At 42.2% G+C, this 21,835-nt stretch overlaps 1 protein-coding gene across 5 annotated transcripts in view; it reads left to right on the top strand.

Moving 5' to 3' along the window:
* Positions 1-11,802, top strand: part of LOC310903941 (uncharacterized protein) — a 216,787-nt gene extending 204,985 nt beyond the window's left edge. For all 5 annotated transcript variants that reach the window (XM_083848043.1, XM_083848042.1, XM_083848039.1 and 2 more), the window contains 3 exons: positions 235-398; positions 2,463-2,501; positions 4,293-11,802. In XM_083848043.1, coding sequence (XP_083704169.1) covers positions 8,402-9,391 — 990 coding nt within the window. In that variant the 5' untranslated portion in view covers positions 235-398; positions 2,463-2,501; positions 4,293-8,401 and the 3' untranslated portion in view covers positions 9,392-11,802. The remainder of the gene's footprint in view (positions 1-234; positions 399-2,462; positions 2,502-4,292) is intronic.
* Positions 11,803-21,835: the final 10,033 nt, after the last annotated feature.

The raw sequence follows: 21,835 nt of genomic DNA, 5'->3' as shown, positions 1-21,835 counted from the left end.
ATGAATGCAACCTTTTGTGCTGTTTGTATGTTGACCCTCTCTGCTCAACCACAAAATGTTATATTTCACTTGGAAAAATTCATTCAACCATGATATAAACTGTATTTCTTAAGAATGATTGATACATGAGGAAATTCTGCACAACAAATGAATGACACTCAATCATGGCAACTAGGATCAACTCTGCCAACAGAGACTTGGCATGAATGGTTTCATCTAGTTCTTCTTATCTAGGGTGAACAACAAGGAATTCAATTGGTTTATGATGCTGAACAGAACTCACTTCTCAGGTGAAGGCCATACCCACGAGCAGTCTATATATTGCTATACAATAATACCATCCCTTCCAAAACTATTCAAACACTTGAGAAGCATCCTATGTCAGGAAGCATTTACAGGTGAGATCAAGATACCAAAATGATTTTACTGTGTGCTGAACAAAAATTAGATATACATAAACACCTTCTTAAATGCCCAGTCCTGCTAAGCTTGCTACTACTCATGTAGAACCATGTTATTCAAGGGCATGTATCCATCTGTTCTAGACTTGTCTACCCTGTACTAATGACAGTGAGATGATACAGGAACCCCTCTCTAATTAAAGAATGGAATATTAGACACATTAATCATGCAAGTTCCATTTTTATGGTAAACAAACATCTGTGCCAGAACAGAAAGTAATTATACTTTTTTTAACCTTAATTTAATCCTTTTCAGGGCTTTGTGAAGTCTTTGTCTTCTGTGCTCAAATACTGGCTATATTTCAATAATACAAAAGAAAGACTAATACGTACAAAATTATTCTGGGATTGACCTTCAGTAGATCAACATGCTGTATACACATTACAGAAACATGCTGTTACTCTTTGCACACGTTGCCTTCCATTGTGTTTCAGGTTATTGACTGTTAGCACAAGTGTAACCATGCTAACGGTTTGCTTATTTACAAGGACACTGGGGAAATCTTAACAGAATTACTTCAGGTTAGAGCAGAAAAGTCTCCCATCTCACTCATCCTTATTCCCTTTCCAGAACTCTTGGTTTTTCAGAATAAAGATAAGAATATCTTGCATGTACTTCTAGATCTTGGAATGTACTGTAGGACTTTTAGTATATGAAACCACATGACCCTTATAAGAACATTACTGAAAAAAAAATCAGTATGTCAAAACCTAATAAAAACAACACATTTTGTAAATATGGTAAGGAATATGAAATCTGGCTATGTTAATCTGTTAACACTTCTCAAAAACACAGGCTCGTCAGACAGATTGAGTTTTTCTACCCTGCCTCTTTTTTTTTTTTTTTAAATCATGCTATAATCTTATACACATGAAGCACCTGTGTGTACTCAAAAAAGAATTTTCAAAAGATGTAATTAAATGACTGGTAGGGAATGTTTTATAGTAAAGCATCCAGCCCTGAACATGGCATCACTGAAGGAAATAAAGTTGGAAAAACTCTTTTTGGTTTAATGACATTTCTACAAAGACATTTCTATATTCGTGATATATATTTACACATTTATAAGACTCTGGTACATAAACATCACATAAATTTACAGCTGGAAGTTACAGAAAGATATGGGCAAGACGGGAACAAAACACCGTGTTTACTTGTATGTACAGTTTACGACTGGAACCAGAAGGAAGGTCATCTCCACTGTGCTCTCCTCTAATCTAAGAGGGGTCTGTTGTTGAACATGGATGAGATAGGCAAAGAATGGGACTTTTGTCTTCTAATGACTTCTGCCTAACTTGACCATTATTGCGGGTGAATTAGTACAAACCTGGTTAATCTCAGATTAAATGCATATTCTTTGCAATAATATGGTCCAAAAGAAAGGGGTTAAAATCTGTGAATGTTCCAGTTCTTTAAGAAGTGCTTCCATAATGCAATGTACACTTTAAGACAATCTATTCTTTTAACCTTTAAAAAAATATACTGTTTTTTTTTCTCAGCTTTTATAGAGTGATGCCATGTTAATCTGCTGAAGGTCAGTCTGAGAAAATTCACGTAACAAAGCAAATGCTCTTAGGAATCATATCACGTCATGTCAGGCTCACAGATAAATGGGTATTAGCTATAGATAGAGGTACTTACCAGTTCATCAAATACCTTCTTATGTCTGGTATCTTATCTTGGATTATGTACTATTGGGTTCAATTTAATATTTTATAAGTTATTAGTGTGTAATTGTTTTCATATATTTGTGCATTAAATACAGAAGGAGTGGGTGTAATCTGAATAACGACTGAATTTTCTCTCTCTGCTACTTCCTAATGATTGGCTACAATATAGATAATCATGATTTATTATGATGGGTAGTAATTCAGCTGCAATGAATCGTATTTTTATCACAATGTAAAATATAAATTTGTGTCTCTGAAGAATTGTTTAATTTTTTCTGTTTTTTGTTTGTTTTCCCTTCTTTGTGTCTCATTTGTAAATTTTCTTTATAGCTTGGAAGTTTCATGACTCAGAGAAGCACTAGAGTGCAGGTACATTGACGGATTTGCTTCCTGTCATTTCATTTAAATTGAATCCATTCTCTAAACTGCTAGATAATACATTTCTAAGACATAACTTTCCATAAACACCTCCTGCTTTTTCTTCAGTTATGGAGTAGGTACTTTGTTCCTCCACACTGCAAAATGCATATAATGTGCAAAACAGAAAGAAAGAAAGGAAGGAGGTAAGGAAGAAAGGTTGGTTCTTCTAGTTCTTTTAGAAATTACAAGAATTATTTTTTTTTTAATTCAAGAAAGTGCAAATTGCTTATTGTGAGAACACAATCAGATAAAAAAGATAACATTATTCTAAACGTACGAATGAAGAAATCATTTTTACTGTACCTTGTGCTAATAAGAATGTAACTTAAGCAACTAAATATTAGTTAAATTAAAGATGTGTTTCCATATGAATTTCTAGACTGGATGATGAATTAGCCATATTGGTTCATAACCAAGAAGCTAAATAATTTCTTTTTTTTTGTCTACATATTTGACTATCCTAGCTGAAATTTTGGATTGTATTTCATAAAGGCAATGAGAGACTTAACAGCCAAGACAAAGAAAAGTGGACAGATTTACACATCCTTTCTTCCCTAACTGCTTCTGGTCTTCAGGGGAGTATTCAGAATATTCAGGAAGTAGCCTGAATCTCTCACATTTCCTGGCATGACTACAAGGAGACCAGTGTTATGTGTTCATCTCCCATTTTGTTTCTCCAAGATACTTTAGTATCCTGGTTTCATCTGGGTATTTAGGGCTGTTTTATGCTGCCACAGGCTGTTTAATTAAATAAAAAGAAACCTGAAATAGGAGTAAAAGTCTCACAACAATGGAAAATATAATAGCTAGGATAAGGAAATCCAAAGATAATCAGATTGAATTTTCACCTTAAATAATAAGTGAATGTTCCTTAAGTTGTTTGAGGAAGAAAGAGATAAAGGATTTTATTTCTTATTACTTTTGCTCTTTGCTCATCTTTGCATCTTTTGTTTTTAAATATACTCAGACATGAAATGGATGACTGTAAAGATGTTATGATAAAAGTTCCGGACTGATTCTGATTTCTAAATATGAACCACAAGATATCTTGTGGGAGTATTAAGAGGAAATGTGAAGCATATAGAGAAATTTCAAAGCAAAGTAAAACGTATGATCAAATGCAAGACTGGAAGAATTGGTCTGGTCTTAAAGAAGGGGCAGTCATAACAGTTTGCATGCATAAATATGAGTCTGCTTTGGTGAAGAAGTTAATATATGTTAGTCTCTGTACTGGTAATGGAATAAAAAATAATAGTGAACACTTCGGCATGTAGGCTACTCTGGGAAAATGTTTCGCCTGGATGCTAACAGGTATTTGACTAGACTGAAAAGTTTTTTGGACCACCATCACATTAAGAACAGGGCAGGCAGATGCGTCAGAAATGGTATCTGTAGGATCGATCATTACTTTAGCCTAGAGATGAACTAGATAAACCCTCTAATTCTTTTCTAGACTCATACTCTAAGATCTGAAATTGATCTCTGGTAAAATGTAACACAAGGACTGTAGCTGTAGTCTAATTTCCTTCTTAAGTCCCACTACACTATGGACCAGAGGTTCACTGGATTGCCAAAATATTGGGTAAAGCTATTCTAGTGGTCTAATTCCAATGAGATCTTGAATCCATACTGATATAGAGAAGACTGGAATCTTGGAATCATCCTTGACTAACCGAGAAAGGTAATCAATATTTTTTCATTCAGTTCTCTGAAAAATGGTTTATTATTTTTATTTTTCAGTTCTGTGTGGACTTAATACAGGAAAACCTCATATGTTTTCACAGAAGTTATATCTGAATATATTGCAAGTTATGCTCCGGTTCCAGCTGTCCAGTTACAGCTCTGGATCACAGCCAGAATTACTGCATAAAATTCAACTTTCAAAATCATATTTAGCTGGAATGGATTTGACTTCAGAGAAGCTATATATATGAACAAGTCAGTATGCACAACTTATTAGCAGACAGAAATAGCTGAACTTAACTGATGCAGACTATTTATAGAAAATGAAGTTACATTAGCAGCTTGTCTGTGAGAGCAGAAGATACTTTCTGTTTGCCATTTTCTTTTGACTTGAGAGAAACAAGTCTGGCTGACTTAAGGACAGAAAGAATGGCAGGCCATGCTCTATTCTATTGTTCTGACACAGAATAGTAGAAAATGTGTCTTATCTAGTAGTGGAATGTTTAATGGACCCTTTATTAATCCTTGATTACAGGTCTTTGTAATATACTGTGGTACTGGTTGCTGATTTGAAAAAAAAAAAAGTGCTCATTGTGCTGGGCACCGCAAAACCTGTACAAATACAAACTAAAAAAAGAAGTTTAAAAAAAAAAACACTGAATCTTGAAGCCTTTACTGTCTAAGGAGACTGCAAAGATTTGAATGCATACCTAATAGCATATATTTTGTATTGGCCACAGCCCACATTCATCCTTTGTGTCTGTGAATTCAGCAGGATTAGTCCTATGTGAACTCTGCAAATGGACAAACAACAGATAAATGACAAGAGTATAGCATTTCAAACAAACAAAAAAACAAGGTTAAATATGAAGTTTTGTTACATTACTTTGTTATATCATTTTATTATAAGACGAACCAACCTGAGGTGAAGCTTTACTAGACCTGTTGCTCACCAATGTGGAAGGGAGCATTAGAGAGGTTAAGATTAGAGGCTGTCTGGGCTGTAGCGACCATGCCCTGGTGGAGTTTGTGATCTTGAGGAATATGGGTCTGGCAAAAAGCAGAGTCAGGACCCTGAACTTCAGGAGAGCAAACTTGCAGCTGCTCAAGGAATTACTGGCTGGGATCCCCTGGGAAACTGTCCTTAAGGGCATAGGAATGGAACAGAGCTGGCAGCTCTTTAAGGACACCCTTCTGAGAGTGCAAGAGCTCTCCATCCCCCAGCAGAAGAAATTGAGCAGAGGAGGCAGGTGACCAGCATGGCTGAGCAAGGACCTGCAGCTTAAACTGAGGGAAAAGAGGGAAATGCACAGGAAGTGGAAGCAGGGTTGTGTAGCCTGCGAGGAATACAGGGGAGTCATCCAGATGTGTAGAGACAGGATCAGGAAAGCCAAGGCACAGATGCAGCTGAACTTGGCAAGGGATGTGAAGAATAACAAGAAGGGGTTCTACAGATATATAGGCAGGAGGAGACAGGCCAAGGAGAGTGTTCGCCCTCTGATAAAAGAGATGGGAGAACTGGCTTCCTCAGACGTGGAAAAAGTTGAGGCACTCAATAAGTGATTTGTCTCAGTCTTCACTGGTGGTCAAGTTTCCTATGTCTGTCAGGACCCTGTACCTCGACGGGAGGGTGAGAGGAGCGGATTCCGTCCCACTGTGACAGTGGAACAAGTCTGGGACCGCCTAAGGAAATTGGATGTGTATAAGTCCATGGGGCTGTTGGTATACATCCCAGGATGCTGAGAGAGATGGCTGATGTGGTTGCCGAGCCGCTCTCCATCATATTTGAAAAATTATGGCTGTCGGGTGAAGTCCCTGGTGACTGGAGAAAGGGAAACATTACTCCAATTTTTAAGAAAGGGAGAAGGGAAGACCCAGGGAACTGCAGGCCGGTGAGCCTCACCTCTGTGCCTGGAAAGATCATGGAGCAGATCCTCCTGGAAGACATGTTAAATCATGCACGAGATAAAGAGGTGATCCAAGACAGCCAGCACAGCTTTACGAAAGGCAGATCTTGCCTAACCAATCTGGTGGCCTTCTATGATGGAGCGATGGCATCAGTGGACAAAGGAAGGGCGATGGATATCATCTACCTGGACTTGAGAAAAGCCTTTGATATGGTCCCTCACCACATTCTTCTCTCTAAATTGGAGAGGTATGGATCTGAAGGATAGACTGTTAGGTGGATAAAGAATTGGTTGGCTGGTCACAGCCAAAGGGTTGTGGTCAATGGCTCTATGTCTGGGTGGAGGCCAGTCACAAGTGGTGTCCCTCAGGGGTTGGTCTTGGGACCGGTGCTCTTCAACATCTTTATCAATGACATAGACAGAATCACGTGCACCCTCAGCAAACTTGCAGATGACACCAAGCTGAGCGGTGCAGTCAATACAATAGAGGGAAGGGATGCCATCCGGAGGGACCTGGAGAGGCTGGAGAAGTGGGCCTATCAGAACCTAATGAGGTTCAACAAGGCCAAGTGCAAGGAACTTGAGAGCAGCCCTGCAGAGAAGGACTTGGGGGTCCTGACGGACAAGAAGCTGGACATGAACCAGCAGTGCGAACTTGCAGCCCGGAAGGCCAACTATGTCCTGGGCTGCATTAAAAAAGGGGTGGCCAGCGGGGAGAGGGAGGTGATTGTCCCCCTCTACTCTGCTCTTGTGAGGCCCCACCTGGAATACTGTGTGCAGGCCTAGGGCCCCCAGCACTAGAAGGATGTGGAGCTCTTGGAACAGGTCCAGAGGAGGGCCACTAAGATGATCAGAGGGCTGGTGCACCTCTCCTATGCAGAAAGGTTGAGGGAACTGGGCTTGTGTAGCTTGGAGAAGAGAAGGCTCTGGGGAGACCTCATTGTGGCCTTCCACTACTTGAAGGGAGCATATAAACAGGAGGGGGAATGCCTGTTTATATGTATTGATAGTGATATAACAAGGGGGAATGGTTTTAAACTGAGACAGGGGAGATTTAGGTTAGAAATTAGGAGAAAGTTTTCCAGAGGGTGGTGAGGCACTGGAACGGGCTGCCCAGAGAGGTTGTGGATGCCCCATCCCTGAAGGCATTCAAGGCCAGGCTGGATGCGGCTCTGGGCAGCCTGCTCTAGTGGTTGGCAACCCTGCCCAGAGCAGGGGGGTTAAAACTAGATGATCTTTACGGTCCTTTTCAACCCAGGCCATTCTATGATCCTATGGCTCCTGTCCATTTCTAGTAAAACATAACATTAATAGCTGGCTACTTCTGAGCAAATTCTAATTCCTTTTTAGTGGTGACAGAAGCTGTGAGCCTCCGACAGCAACTTGGGATGCTCCGTATACTTGCTTCCATTTTTATTTTTTCCTTCTAGCAATTTTTCAAGAGAACACACCAGAGACAAGACATCTGAGGACATTTTTTTCGCAGAAAATACAGCAGGGCTGGCTTGCTGAGAGAAGAAAGCTTTAAAGGGAAGGCAGGTTGACTTCAATGGGAATGCTCCATGACTAAGGTGAAGGTTTGACACAGAAAGGTCTGTGTGTTTATGAACAAACTGAATTATCTTTTGTGCTTCTCAAACATGAGTTGCTTTAAAAAGTGCAAAAGCTTAGCTCTCAGATAACATCTTTGAGTGAAACTACTTTCTGATATTGTTTAAAAAATAAATAAACTTTTACTTCCGAACTGCAGTGAAATTTTAAACTCCAAATATAAACTAACTTTCTTTAACCCTGCATTTCAGAATTGCAATGCAGATCGCTGAGGCGGTCGGCTCTGGGACAGACGCGCCCTGCAGCTGATCGGGCCTGCCAGGGGTTTCTCGGGCACCGTCGCAGGCGGGGGGCCCGCCGGGCCCGGCTGCCCTCGCGGGAGCGGCCGGCGAGGCGTGGGCGGAGCCAGGAGCGGCGTCCGTGCCCGGCGTCCCGCTCCAAGGCAGGCCCTAGGGAGCGCGGCCCAGGGCGGGGAGCTTCAGTCAGAGCGTGGCGCCTCAGGCGGGGCGTGGCGCAGCAGCGTACGCAGGCCGCGCGTCTTCGGACGGGGCAGAGCGTCTCCCCTGCTCAGGAGTACAGCTCATCTGCCGGCTGGCCGCCTGTAGTTAAACCAGCTGTGGTCTGCACTGAGAAGAAAGCTCTTCTCAGAAAATCTGTAGCGACCCAGACCGAGTGCCCGCTCAAAAATACGTCAGTTCAGGTCTCTGGATGCACAGAGTGCCTGAGCCTGTTGGTGCCATCAGAGGGTGGCAGAGACACTGTGTGAGGTGTGAGCAGGTGGGTGACCTGGTCAGCCCGGTGGCAGAGCTCAAGGAAGAGGTGGAGAGGTTAAGGGCTATCAGGGAGCGTGAGCAGGAGATAGACTGGTGGAGCAACTCTCTGCCAGGCCTGAAAAAAAAGCACTGGGGTGAGACACCCCAAATAGTGGTGGACCCCCTGCCCTGTTGCTGTCAGGCAGAGGGAGTGGACCTAGGATACGAGGAGGAATGGAAACGGGTACCAGCTTGGCGCTGCAGGCAACGCCCCTCCCTACTAGCCTCGCCTTCCCAGGTGCCCGTACATAACAGGTTTGAGGCCTTGGAGCTTGAGAGACCGGTGGGTGAGGACGTGTTCAAAAGTCCACCCAGGAGGTTGCCTAGGGCGAGGAAGTCGACTCCGTGCCTCAAGACTGCCTTCACCAAGAAAGAAAGAAGGGTGATCGTAGTAGGCGACTCTCTTCTCAGGGGACCAGAGGGCCCTGTATGTCGGCCTGACCCTACCTGTAGGGAAGTCTGCTGCCTCCCTGAGGCCCAGGTCAAGGACATTGCCCAAAACCTTCCCAGCCTGGTTTGCCCCTCTGATTACTGTCCTTTATTGATAGTCCAGTCTGGCAGTGATGAAATATTTGAGAGAAGCCTGAAGGCTATCAAAAGGGACTTCAGGGGACAGGGGTGGTTAGTAGATGGAGCGGGAGTACAGGTGGTGGTTTCCTCTGTCCCTTCAGTGGCAGGGAATGGTACAGAGAGGACCCGGAAAGCCCACCTGATAAACACATGGCTCAGAGACTGCTGCCATCACAGAAATTTTGGGTTTTTTGACCATGGGGCACTTTACTTAGCACCTGGCCTGATAGCTGCAGATGCGTCCCCCCTATCTCCAAGTGGAAAATGGATTCTAGCACAGGAGCTGGCAGGGCTCATTGAGAGGGTTTTAAACTAGGTAAGAAGGGGGATGGGGATGAAATGAGGCTCGTTAGAGGTGAGCTTGGGGGAACAATGTCAGGGCAGGGGGAGAGGGCAGTGGCCCAACTGAAGTGCATCTACACTAATGCACGCAGCATGGGCAACAAACAGGAGGAGCTGGAAGCCATTGTGCAACAGGCAAGCTGTGACTTGGTTGCCATCACTGAAACGTGGTGGGGCCACTCCCATGACTGGTGTGCTGCAATGAATTGCTATAGGCTCTTCAGAAGGGCCAGGCAGCACAGAAGGGGCAGCGGTGTGGCTCTCAGGAGTGGCATCAATAAAACTATCTTGGACTTGTGGAGGGCAGACTTGGAGCCGTTCAGAACATTGGTTGGCAGAGTCCCTTGGGAGGCAGTCCTGAAGGGCAGAGGAGTCCAGGAAGGCTGGGCACTATTCAAGAAGGAAATCTTAAAGGCTCAGGAGCAGACCATCCCCACATGCCGAAAGACGAGCTGGCACGGAAGAAGACTGGCCTGGCTGAACAGAGAGCTGTGGCTAGAGCTCAGGAAGAAAAAGAGGGTTTATGACCTTTGGAAAAGACGGCAGGCCACTCAGGAGGACTATAAGGATGTTGCGAGGTTGTGCAGGGACAAAATTAGACTCATAGAATATCCCGAGTTGGAAGGGACCCATGAGGATCATCAAGTCCAACTCCTGGCACCACACAGGTCTACCCAAAAATTCAGACGATATGACTAAGGGCACAGTCCAAACACTTCTTAAACTCCAACAGGCTCGGTGCCGTGACTTCCCTGGGGAGCCTGTTCCAGCGCACAACAACCCTCTCAGTGAAGAACCTTGCTGATATCCAGCCTGAACCTCCCCTGTCGCAGCTTGACACCATTCCCTCGGGTCCCATCGCTGGTCACTAAAGAGAATAGATCAGTGCCTGCCCTTCCACTCCCCCTCGTGAGGAAGCTGTAGGCCAAGATGAGGTCTCCCCTCAGCCTCCTCTTTTCCAAGCTGAACAGGCCAAGTGACCTCAGCCGCCCCTCATAACGTCTTTCCCTCTAGGCCCTTCACCATCTTGGTAGCTCTCCTCTGAACACTCTGCAACAGTTTCACATCCTTTTTGTACTGTGGTGCCCAGAACTGCCCACAGTACTCGAGGTGAGGCCGCACCAGTGCAGAATAGAGCGGGACAATCGCTTCCCTCGACCGACTAGCAATGCCGTGCTTGAGGCACCCCAGGATACGGTTGGCCCTCCTGGCTGCCAGGGCACACTGCTGGCTCATACTAGGACGGCTCAAAATTTGAAAGACCAAAGCTCATCTGGATCTCAATCTGGCTAATGCTGTTAAAGATAACAAAAATATTTTTATAAATACGTAAACACGAAAAGGACTAAGAAGAATCTCCATCTTTTACTGGATATGGGGGGAAACATAGTGACAAGAGATGAGGAAAAGGCTGAGGTGCTTAATGCCTTCTTTGCCTCGGTCTTTAGTAGCAAGACCAGTTGTTCTCTGGGTACCCAGTCCCCTGAGCGGGTGGAAGGGGACAAGGAGCAGAATGTGGCCCTCATAATCCACGAGGAAATGGTTGGTGACCTGCTACAGCACTTAGATGTATGCAAGCTGATGGGGCCAGATGGGATCAGCCCGAGGGTACTGAGAGAACTGGCGGAAGAGCTGACCAAGCCACTTCCCATCATTTAACAGCAGTCCTGGTTATCACGGTAGGTCCCAGTTGACTGGCGGCCAGCAAACGTGACGCCCATCTACAAAAGAGGCTAGAGGGTGGACCCGGGAAACTATAGGCCTGTCAGTCTGACTTCAGTGCTGGGAAAGCTCAAGGAGCAGATTATCTTGTGTGTCATCATGCGGCATTTGCAGGGCAACCAGGCGATCAGGCCCAGTCAGCATGGGTTTATGAAAGGCAGGTCCTGCTTGACGAACCTGATCTCCTTCTATGACAAAGTGACGAGCTTGCTGGATGAGGGAAAGGCTGTGGACGTGGTCTACCTTGACTTCAGTAAGGCTTTTGACTCCATTTCCCACAGCGTTCTCCTGAATAAACTGGCTGCTTATGGCTTGGACTGATACATGCTTCATTGGGTTAAAAACTGGCTGGGTAGCCGGGCCCAAAGAGTTGTGGTGAATGGAGTTAAATCCAGTTAGAGGCTGGTCACTAGTGGAGTCCCCCAGGGCTCTGTAGTGGGGCCAGTTCTCTTTAATGTCTTTATCGATGATCTGGATGAGGGGATCGAGTGCACCCTCAGTAAGTTTGCAGACGACACCAAGTTAGGTGCGTGTGTTCATCTGCTTGAGGGTAGGAAGGCTCTGCAGGAGGATCTGGATAGGCTGGACCGATGGGCTGAGGCCAACTGTATGAAGTTCAACAAGGCCAAGTGCCGGGTCCTGCACCTGGGGCACAACAACCCCAAGCAGCGCTACAGGCTGGGAGATGAGTGGCTGGAAAGCTGCCTGGCCGAGAGGGACCTGGGAGTATTGGTTGATAGTCGGCTGAATATGAGCCAGCAGTGTGCTCAGGTGGCCAAGAAGGCCAACAGCATCCTGGCTTGCATAAGAAGCAGCGTGGTCAGCAGGGCTAGGGAAGTGATTGTGCCCCTGTACTCGGCTCTGGCGAGGCCGCACCTCAAGTACTGTGTTCAGTTTTGGGCCCCTCGCTACAGGAGGGACATCGAGGTGCTGGAGGGAGTCCAGAGAAGGGCAACCAAGCTGGTGAGGGGTCTGGAGAACAAGTCTTACGAAGAGCGGCTGAGGGAGCTGGGGTTGTTCAGCCTGGAGAAGAGGAGGCTCAGGGGCGACCTTATCGCTCTCTACAGGTACCTTAAAGGAGGCTGTAGAGAGGTGGGGGTTGGTCTATTCTCCCACGTGCCCGGTGACAGGATGAGGGGGAATGGGCTAAAATTGCATCACGGGAGGTTTAGGTTGGATATTAGGAGGAACTTCTTTACTGAATGGGTTGTTAGGCATTGGAATGGGCTGCCCAGGGAAGTGGTTGAGTGACCATCCCTGGAGGTCTTTAAAAGACATTTAGATGTAGAGCTTAGTGATATGGTTTAGTGAAGGACTGTTAATGTTAGGTCAGAGGTTGGATTCGGTGATCTTGGAGGTCTCTTCCAACCTGAATGATTCTGTGATTCTGTGATTATTCCTGCCAGTTACTCATCATTTAGATTTTTATTAATTCTAAGTTTACCTCTTTTCAAGAATCTTTTTAATTCCCATTTTGCATCTTTTTTTTGCAAAGTCAGAACATGTGCTTTCTAAGCAGCTGCTTTCAAATTTGGGCTTTACACTTTTGTTACAGAGTATTTGTATTGAACACAAATACCACAGTCTAAATGAAGATACAAATTGTATTCGACCATGAATAATCAAGACCTGTTTCTTATGCAAAAGCTAAATTGTCTCCATCCTGGCTATACAATACTCTTATCTATGAAAATACTGTTTTCACTGTTCTGATTTTTTTTTTAATCTTCTCAGATTATTGCATTTTGTTTTGGATTATTTGATAAATACAGTTTAATTAAGGTACTACTTAAAATATTTTTAAAACTGCTGAGATGTTTTTAATATTTGGGCATATTTCAGAATGCCTCCTCTATTTTTTTTTGATGTAAAATATTCTCTATATTTACATTAATTGTGTTTCTCTTGGGTCCTACAAATGTTTTCTCTGAAAATTTTGTACAGCAAATAAGCAAGTAATAATTTTTGTCTAATGCTGAAATCTGCTGCCTATGAACTGCTGATATTAGAATGCTATGTTTTAGATTGTTTTAACATATTGATTAAATTAAATATTGCAAAGTTAAATAGTTAATAGCCATTTATCCAAATAGAAGAATAGCCAACATACTTGTCATTTTGTCATGCTGCAGTATTTAAATACTTTTCAGTACAGTTCAGCATGTTCCTGCTAATCCTTAAACATATCCTATAAATGATTAAGGGTTACCAGTTTCAAGTAAAAGAGACATAGAGAGATACACTATAGAAATGAGGTAATAACACTAAAATGCGGGAAACCATTTCTGAAAACTCTGAATCTAGAGTTGTGCTTTATAAATCACAACCCAGAAGTAACTGGGGATTCAGCCAGATATCATTAATTGTGCAGGAATAGAAACTATAAAGGCTGAAATTTATGTAAAAAAAAAAAAAAAAAAAAAAAGTTTGGTGGCCTATTCTTTTATGGGAACTATTTGGAATCAGTCTGTACCTGCAGCTCTTCTATGGGAAATGAGTAGAAGAGCTCCAGCAGGTGCTTTAAAGTAATAAGGAATTTCCTATGAAACTCAGTGGACTGATGACTCACCAGTTTAATTATGGCCTACTCTTCTGTTATAAAAGCAGAACAATTATTTTTAAAAGGCTCTTGTTGAGTAAATGAGTTTGAACAGAAAACTTTGATAGGGAAAAAAAAGATACCCATATTTTATCTTAAGGTGTATAAGATTTATAGATAATGTCTTCAGACTACCACACTGATCAGTGTTGTCTGAGTGCCCCAGAGTAACTAGGTGGGCTTGAAGTAGCTGTTTTTGTGCAGTCTGGCCTTTCCTCATTTTGAATTTCTGATTTTTTATTTCTTTTTTTTACAGTTCAGCCATTTGATTTATTCCTAAATTTCATATATCCCAAGGAGACATTGCTATAGTTAATGCTGCTTCTGTTAGTTGGAGTGTCGTTGTTTTTTCTTTAAAAAGAAACAACTAAAATTACTATTTCCTCCTTTTAAAATACAGTTCACTTTTTCCGAGCTGCAAAAGGCTAGGAAATAGGGTAGGCTCTATAAAATGGTGAACTACCTCCTGTTGCTATCAACGGGAATTTTACTGTTTACTTGGACAACCAAAATATTTTACCCACTAAAATGTGAAATAAGATCTTACATATCTATTGCATCTCTGCTATAAACAATACACACCTCAGATCTGAGAAGAGCTGCAGAGGATAATCTGTCATCTCAGTTTTGAATACCTGTACCTTGGGCTGCAATAAACAGCAACTGTTCCTCAGGGATCCTCCCAGAGCAATGGAGTTCTGCATCAGTCCTGCAAACACTGTCTGCCTCCAATGACCCTTCTGCAACTGGCACTGCGGAGTAGAAGAAACATGTCTATGATAATAATTCCTCTTTTCCTTTTTCCAGATGTAACTATCTATAGTGACTGCCCCAGCAAGACATCTGAGAATGGGAGTGCTTTTCCTGGAATAAGAAAGCAAGGGTGAAAGTGGGGGAAACTCAGGGCCTTGATATTTAGGAACCCTTTTATATGAAATACAACATGCCATCCTAACAACTGATAAAAATTCAGAGAATCATAGTAGCTCAACCAGAAATACCCTGGTATTTACAATATGTATTGCAAAGTAGTAGTTTCCAGTGAAAACTCCAGTGACGAAAGCAAAGGGAAGATCTCACCTGTGTCCCTGGAAAGGTCATGGAACAGCTTGTTCTGGATGCCATCTCCAAGCAACTGGAAGAGAAGAAGGTTATGAGGAGTAGTCAGCATGGATTCACCGAGGGCAAGTCGTGCTCAACCAACCTCGTTGCCTTCTATGATGACATCACCAGCTGGGTAGATGGGGGGAGAGCAGTGGATGTCATCTACCTTGACTTTAGCAAGGCTTTTGATACCGTCTCCCACAACATCCTGCTAGCAAAGCTGAGAAAGCATGGGACAGATGAGTGGACAGTAAGGTGAGTTGAGAACTGGCTGACTGGCCAAGCTCAGAGGGTTGTGATCGACGGCACAGAGTCCAGCTGGAGAGCTGTGACTAGCGGTGTTTCCCAGGGGTCGGTGCTGGGTCTGGTCTTGTTCAATATCTTCATCGATGACTTTGAGGGAATAGCGTCCACCCTTAGCAAGTATGCCGGTGATAAAAGCTGGGAGGAGTGGCCGACACGCCAGAAGGCTGTGCTGCCGTTCAGTGAGACCTGGACCGGCTGGAGAGCTGGGCAGGAAGAAACCAAATGAAGTTTAACAAGAGCAAGTGTAGAGTCCTGCACCTGGGAAGGAGCAACTGCACGTATCAGTACAGGCTGGGGGACGACCTGCTGGAGAGGAGCTCTGTGGAGAAGGACATGGGGGTCCTGGTGGACGACAGGTTGGCCATGAGCCAGCAGTGTGCCCTGGTGGCCAAGAGGGCCAATGGGATCCTGGGGTGCATTAAAAGGAGCGCGGCCAGCTGGTCAAGGTAGGTGGTCCTCCCCCTCTACTCTGCCATGGTCAGGCCTCACCTGGAGTACTGTGTCCGGTTCTGGGCTCCCCAGTACAAAAAAGACAGGGAAAGAGTCCAGCAGAGGGCCGCAAAGATGATACAGGGCCTGGAGCATCTCCCCTATGAGGAAAGGCTGAGAGACCTGGCTCTGTTCAGCCTTGAGAAGAGAAGACTGAGAGGAGATCTTATTAATGTTTACAAGTTTCTTAAGTGTGGGAGACAGAGGGATTTGGCCAACCTCTTTTCAGTCGTTTGTGGGGACAGGACAAGGGGCAATGGCCACAAAATGAATCACAGGACGTTCCGCACCAATATGCTAAAGAACTTATTCATGGTGAGAGTGACAGAGCACTGGGACAGGCTGCCTAGGGAGGTTGTGGAGTCTCCTCTGGAGATATTCAAGACCCATCTGGACGCCTGCCTGGGCAGCCTGCTCTAGGGAACCTGCTTTGGCAGGGGGTTTGGACTCGATGATCTCTTGAGGTCCCTTCCAACCCCTACAATTCTAAAAAAAAAAAAAAAAAAATCTGGTATTTAAGATACGGCCATGACAATCATCAGGTAAAATGGTTCTTTCCTAGGCCAGTTGGTTTCATTTGATTGCTGTACTCAGAAATCATTAACCTGATTTGCCTATGTCTGTCATGTCACCAACATAATGCATCTTCTTGATAAAAGGTAAACTTTGGGTACCTGGAGGGTAAAGGAAATTAAAAAGACTCATAGCCTACATAAATCAAAAGAAAAGGAGAAAAGGAAGCTACTTAGAAGAACAGGTGTCATTGATTGACTGTAATTCTAAAGGGTCTTTCTTATGATGGACAAATTTCTGAAGTGTTCATTAACTAATGGAATTATGGTGACTGACTGCTGCTGTCTCCACAGAACGTCAGGTTAAAAAGTGCAAAGGACTAATGCACTTTCTTTTATCAGTGTCCTCACTGTCTGGAGCTTGCTTGAAGATACTGGAAAAGATCAAAGGGCTTTCATCATTGAAATTCATATTTATGCTTTCCTGTTGTTTAATAATGGTACACGTGCACTAGGGGACTGGAGTTGAGGAAAGAAATGAAGAAGGAAATATCACTGGCAGAGAAGAAAATTCTCCTTATGAAATGCTTGGCAATAAATGTATTTCCAACTGCAAAACGTCAAATGTAAGTGAACTCAGAGGGTTAAACAATAGAAACACAGCACCTGGGCTTTAATATATTCAATTACCCAGAAAACAAAATCAATTTTGTTTTTGTTAATAGCACTGAAATATGCATTACACTATTTTAATTAAAGCAGTCTATTACGCTTGCCATTCAGTTCATTCCTGCATATTCCCCTAGGGCAGTAGTCATGTACTGTGATAAAACATAATGAAAATAATTTATAAAGGAAACAATACAATAAATCAGTCTGATGCCTAATGAACCTTCATTACAAGAATGGATACAGTATTTTTTTATTTAGAATATGTAGTGCTTTCTCCTCAAATGATTAGAAGAATGCCCCACAGCATTTAAAAAATAACACCTTTCTTCAGCTCAGCATGCTTTCAAAGCAATCCAGCTTAAAATTTAAGCAGATTTTGGCAAAACAAACAGCAATCCCTTTAATTTACGCTACCTTTCTGTTTTTTTTCTGCTATTTTATCTTTAGTCAGATTCTTCTGTCTCAGAGGGACACCTGTAGAGACCATGGGGATTCAACTCATCTGCATACTTTAGTAGTCAGCTCCTTATTGTCTGTATTCCAGTAGACCTAAATTTTATAGGTGAGATCATTTGCTGTCTAGAGCTGTGAGCTGTTCAAACATCAAATCTAAAACAGGTTCTTCCCCGAAGATCTCTCTTCTTGCCAGTAGGCAAAAAGAAAGATTAAAGGTGAGAGAGAAGGACCATTAACATTGCCATATCAGAGGAATGGAGAAGGGCAGTGAGCAGAGGTGATACATTCTAAAGGATTCAGGATCCCACCTCTAAGAGGCCACAGTTCTACTGGGAGGACCAGAGTTCGTCAGTGACCAGGCAGATAGTCCATGGCCCAGTCCAGTCCTCCCGTTCATGTGCACCTTGTCAAGAGGATCTATATATCTTACTTCAAGGTTAACTTCTATTTTAGTATTGTTTTCTAGTACAGGAAAGCCATAATTCCGTCAGCTGTGAACAAATAAAGCTACTCAGTGGGAATTCTGAGATCCATAACCAAGCCTTTAATAGACCTGGAGTTCTTGTGTAATAATTTAGGTATAGAGTGGTCTGTTTTGTTGTTGTTTTGGTTGTTTTTTGTTTGTTTGTTTGTTTCTAGAAAAAAAAATCAGCTGTAGAGAAAAATAATTGTCCAAGATAAATACTGTCAAATACTTAAAGGCTGCTAGAGAGCAGTGCCAGAACTGTTGGCCTTTTATGTTTTTGTCTCCTCTAGCACCAAACCACAAGACTGCTCTAGAGCACAACAGGAAAATACAGGGCAAGCTGCGGAAGCAGAGTTGCAAAAGACACTCCAAAATATTTCAGACACCCAGAAAGATAGGGTTGGCAGGCTGCCAAAATGGCTTGGCAGGAATCTGTTCAAAGGGTGTATGCTGGTCAGGAGCTTATCAGCCTACAAAAAGCTGTATGAAACCATAATGCCCTGCACATATTTGGGTACAAATTTAGCAGAAGATAAGAATCCTTGCCCCACAGTCGGGCAGCAGCTATCAGCTGCCATTCCACAACATCTTGTCTTTTGAGAAAGGGAGTCTCCTGTCTGACCAAGTTACTGTTGCCAGCCCTGTAATTGCTGTTGCAGGTAGCTTTTATAGGCTTGTCCTCTAATTTGGGAGAGAAGGTATAAAACCTTTGGAAGCCTGTTGATACATGTTATTAGATGTGTCTGAAGATGCCCTAGATCCCTAGGTTACCGTCAGCAGCCTTAGGTAGACAAGAAAGATATAATTATGACTGTTCTATGGGTCTAATAAATCTCTTTATATTTCAAATTTTTATTCCTTTTGCTAATAGAACCAAAAACATTTTGCTGAAGTAAGTGAGCAAACTTGAAATGGTCAGGTAAAACTCACACAGTCCAGTAAGTGACATAAGTCCTTTGCATTTTCTCTTGATATTCAGTGTGTCTAACGTAACATTTTCTAGATGAAAAATCATTTTACTTGACTTCCGACTCTCTAGAAAAGGGTGTTCATATAAGAAAAACTGACCTAAACGGAACTGATTTCAAATAATACTTTTGCCATTAACTTGTATCCTCTTCCAGCCCACTGATTTCAGATTGCTTTGCTGTTTTCAGTACAGAAATTAGTGACTTTGGTCCAGTTTAAATAGCACCATACTAGCACAAAAGAAGGAGAAAGCCAACCACTTCATTCAGTTTTGAGATTTGTTTTCAGATAGATCTTATTTTTCTAAATAAAATGTGGAATGCACTTGTTTTCCTGTTTAATGACCAATGACATTATTTTAGATAGAACAGAAATGGATAAGAATATAACTTATCAAGTATCACAGAGAAGGGTACTATTAATTGCCCCCAAAATTGTCTTTCCTGAGGGGCCCACAATTGTTTTTTGGGTGTTTTGCTCCCCTTTCACCTTTGTTGCCAACCATAGTCAACAAGATACTGTATTTGATGGAATCCTGGATTCAGGTACAGCAATTCTTACCTGCTGTATTCATATGCCTCATTGTATATTAATTGTATTTAAGAATATCAATTATTATTGCCAGATACTTACTTTCTTTCAGAAAAAGAACTGGTTATTCATTGCAGATATTATCTTATTCTATCACTGCAGATAGACACTTTTCTCTGTTCAGAAGCCAGAGAAAAACTTGGGGAATAAGCTATACTATAAAGTTAAGTAAGTTAATTAAAATATAAAGTGATAAAATTACTGATTATATCAACATCTGTCAAGTCTTTATTGGACGTGTATGAACTGGAATCTATGACATGGTCAAATCTGGACTATTTTCAATTAAAAAATAAAAAAGCAGATCTTTAATAAATACACAGCAACCACTTTTGATGCAAATACTGAATCTTGCTTAGAAGTCTGTAGAGATTCTTTTCTAAAGTTTGCTTGACCATGTCAAAATAAAATACATTAGGGTTTGGTTTTGCATGCAAGAAAAATTACTCCAAGTATGGCAAATTAACAAACAAGTGGAAAACCTTTGTCTATTAATGAAATGTTCAGACAATCTCTAAACATAGGCATCACCATATGTGCTCACTGTTATGCATGTATATATGTGTTCATTTCTGTATACATCAAATTCTGTTGTTTCAAATCAGTCTATACCTCTCTACAGAATGTAAGCCAAGGGAGATTTTTGGCCCAGTGCCTCTTTGGGGCATCTCATTCTGTTAAATAACCTACTTCTCAGAAACTTAGCTTCAGCTTCACTGTTCAGTAACTTATGATTGCCTTTTTAATTAAATGCTTGAACCTTACTTTATACTCATTAATCATATTAGATTGGAGTGTTGATATAATGGGCATAGTTCACCTCTCAGACTCATTAACAAAAGTTTTATTGAAATGCATGGTAAGTTACTTGAGGATTTAGCAGCTGTTTTCTGCTGGTATGCTCTACTTCCGCATGCCTCACCTATTTCCATTCCTTTCCTCAGGATTCATTTTTGATCCATATGATTACACTGCATGAGAGAAGTTGGGCTAACACACACACACACACACAGAAAAGCAGCAGGATATGAGACTCACCTCTGCACGCTGAGAATCTCTTCACTTCAAGTCTGACATCAAACGGGCTCCTTAGCTTCGTTAGACAGGGCTCAAACTCAGCCTTGTATACAGGGCGTACAAAGCTAGGGTGCAACTTAATCTTTATTTCATACCTGCACGTCCACAGTCTCAAAGAGTTACTTACACTTTGTTCTTGCTCTTCAGTTTGCCCAGTATATGGGTATGTACTGTTTACCTGTAGCAAACATGGCTCCTTCAGCAACTGCCCTTTTTCCACCAAAATCGATAGCTACCCTTAAGGTGATTTCAGTGGTAGCAGGACTGGGTCTGACAAGTCTGGTTTTTATAAGAAATACAAGCCTCAGCCTCTGCTGGTATAAATCAACATAAGTCCCCACTGGAGCTAGGCTAATTTACACAAGAGCAGGATCTAACTTTACATATTCTTTTCTTTTTGCTCTGCCTAACTGGCAAGAACCCAACTGCAAAGCTTTTTGTGCATTTGTTTCACTTCGTGTAAGGTCAGCTAAGGTTTTATGTAAAACAGATGGGCAAACTTAAAAATGATTTTTCACATTGCACTGAAAACCAGTAAAAAAGCAAAAGGGGGAAAATTACTCTTTTTGTTCTTTCAAAGGTTGTTGCAATGACCTTTATTTTACCCAATGCCTCATTTAAAAAAAAAAAAAATGGAAAACAAAACCCTGTTTTTATTACAGTGGAGCTGTTTTCTCTGCTATTCATACAGGTCTTAAAGAAGATCATCAAGAAAAAAAAATTCCCAGTAGTTCACTGGCAGTTTTAAAATGGGAATATAGTGCCCAAGTTATCCCAAGTTATAAAATAGGGACTATATTTAAACTTCCTTTAACTTATTCTGCTATGTTTTTGTTTTCACAGGTCTGTAATTTTGTGGTAACTAATGTTGTGATGCTGAAACTGTATGCAGACACACAGGTTAGCAGCCTGGAAAGCATTACTACACAACAATTTTAACTAGCCTGTCCTTTCCTTCTTTAAAAAAAAAAAAAAAAAAAAAGGCTTTCATGCTTATAGAACTTTTCATTCTAAGACATACAAACCAGAAGTTTACAAGGCTTCTGTGGCTGTTCTGATTGCTGAAGTAGGGTGGATTATCTAATGAATCATGTTCTTTCTCTCTAATTAGGACCAATATATTTAGAAATTTCCATTTGTTTAAATACCTGCAGGCTGCAGTATGTCCTCTGTATTGTCTGCAGAGGTATCCCTTATAAGCCAAAAAGAAAAGCCAAGGAGAAGCCAGTTAGTGTGAACTGCAGCCAAAGCCATGTGCCCATCCTGTTGAGTCTCAGCTCTGAGGCTACATACAACAGAGATGTGGAACAGGGAGACAGAGTCTTAAAAAAGAGAAGAGGTCCAGAAAAAACAAAGGGCCAACAAAATACTGCAAATGGGATCAGCAAATGACTGGACTGGATGTAGGGAATTGGCAATAAAGAAGAAAGGGGTGAAAAGAATTGTAAGCACTGT

Source organism: Anser anser, assembly GCF_964211835.1.
Source record: "Anser anser genome assembly, chromosome: 9".
Lineage (NCBI taxonomy): Eukaryota > Metazoa > Chordata > Aves > Anseriformes > Anatidae > Anser > Anser anser.
The sequence above is the reverse complement of the archived record's forward strand: the minus strand, read 5'-3'. Positions and strand labels throughout refer to the sequence as shown.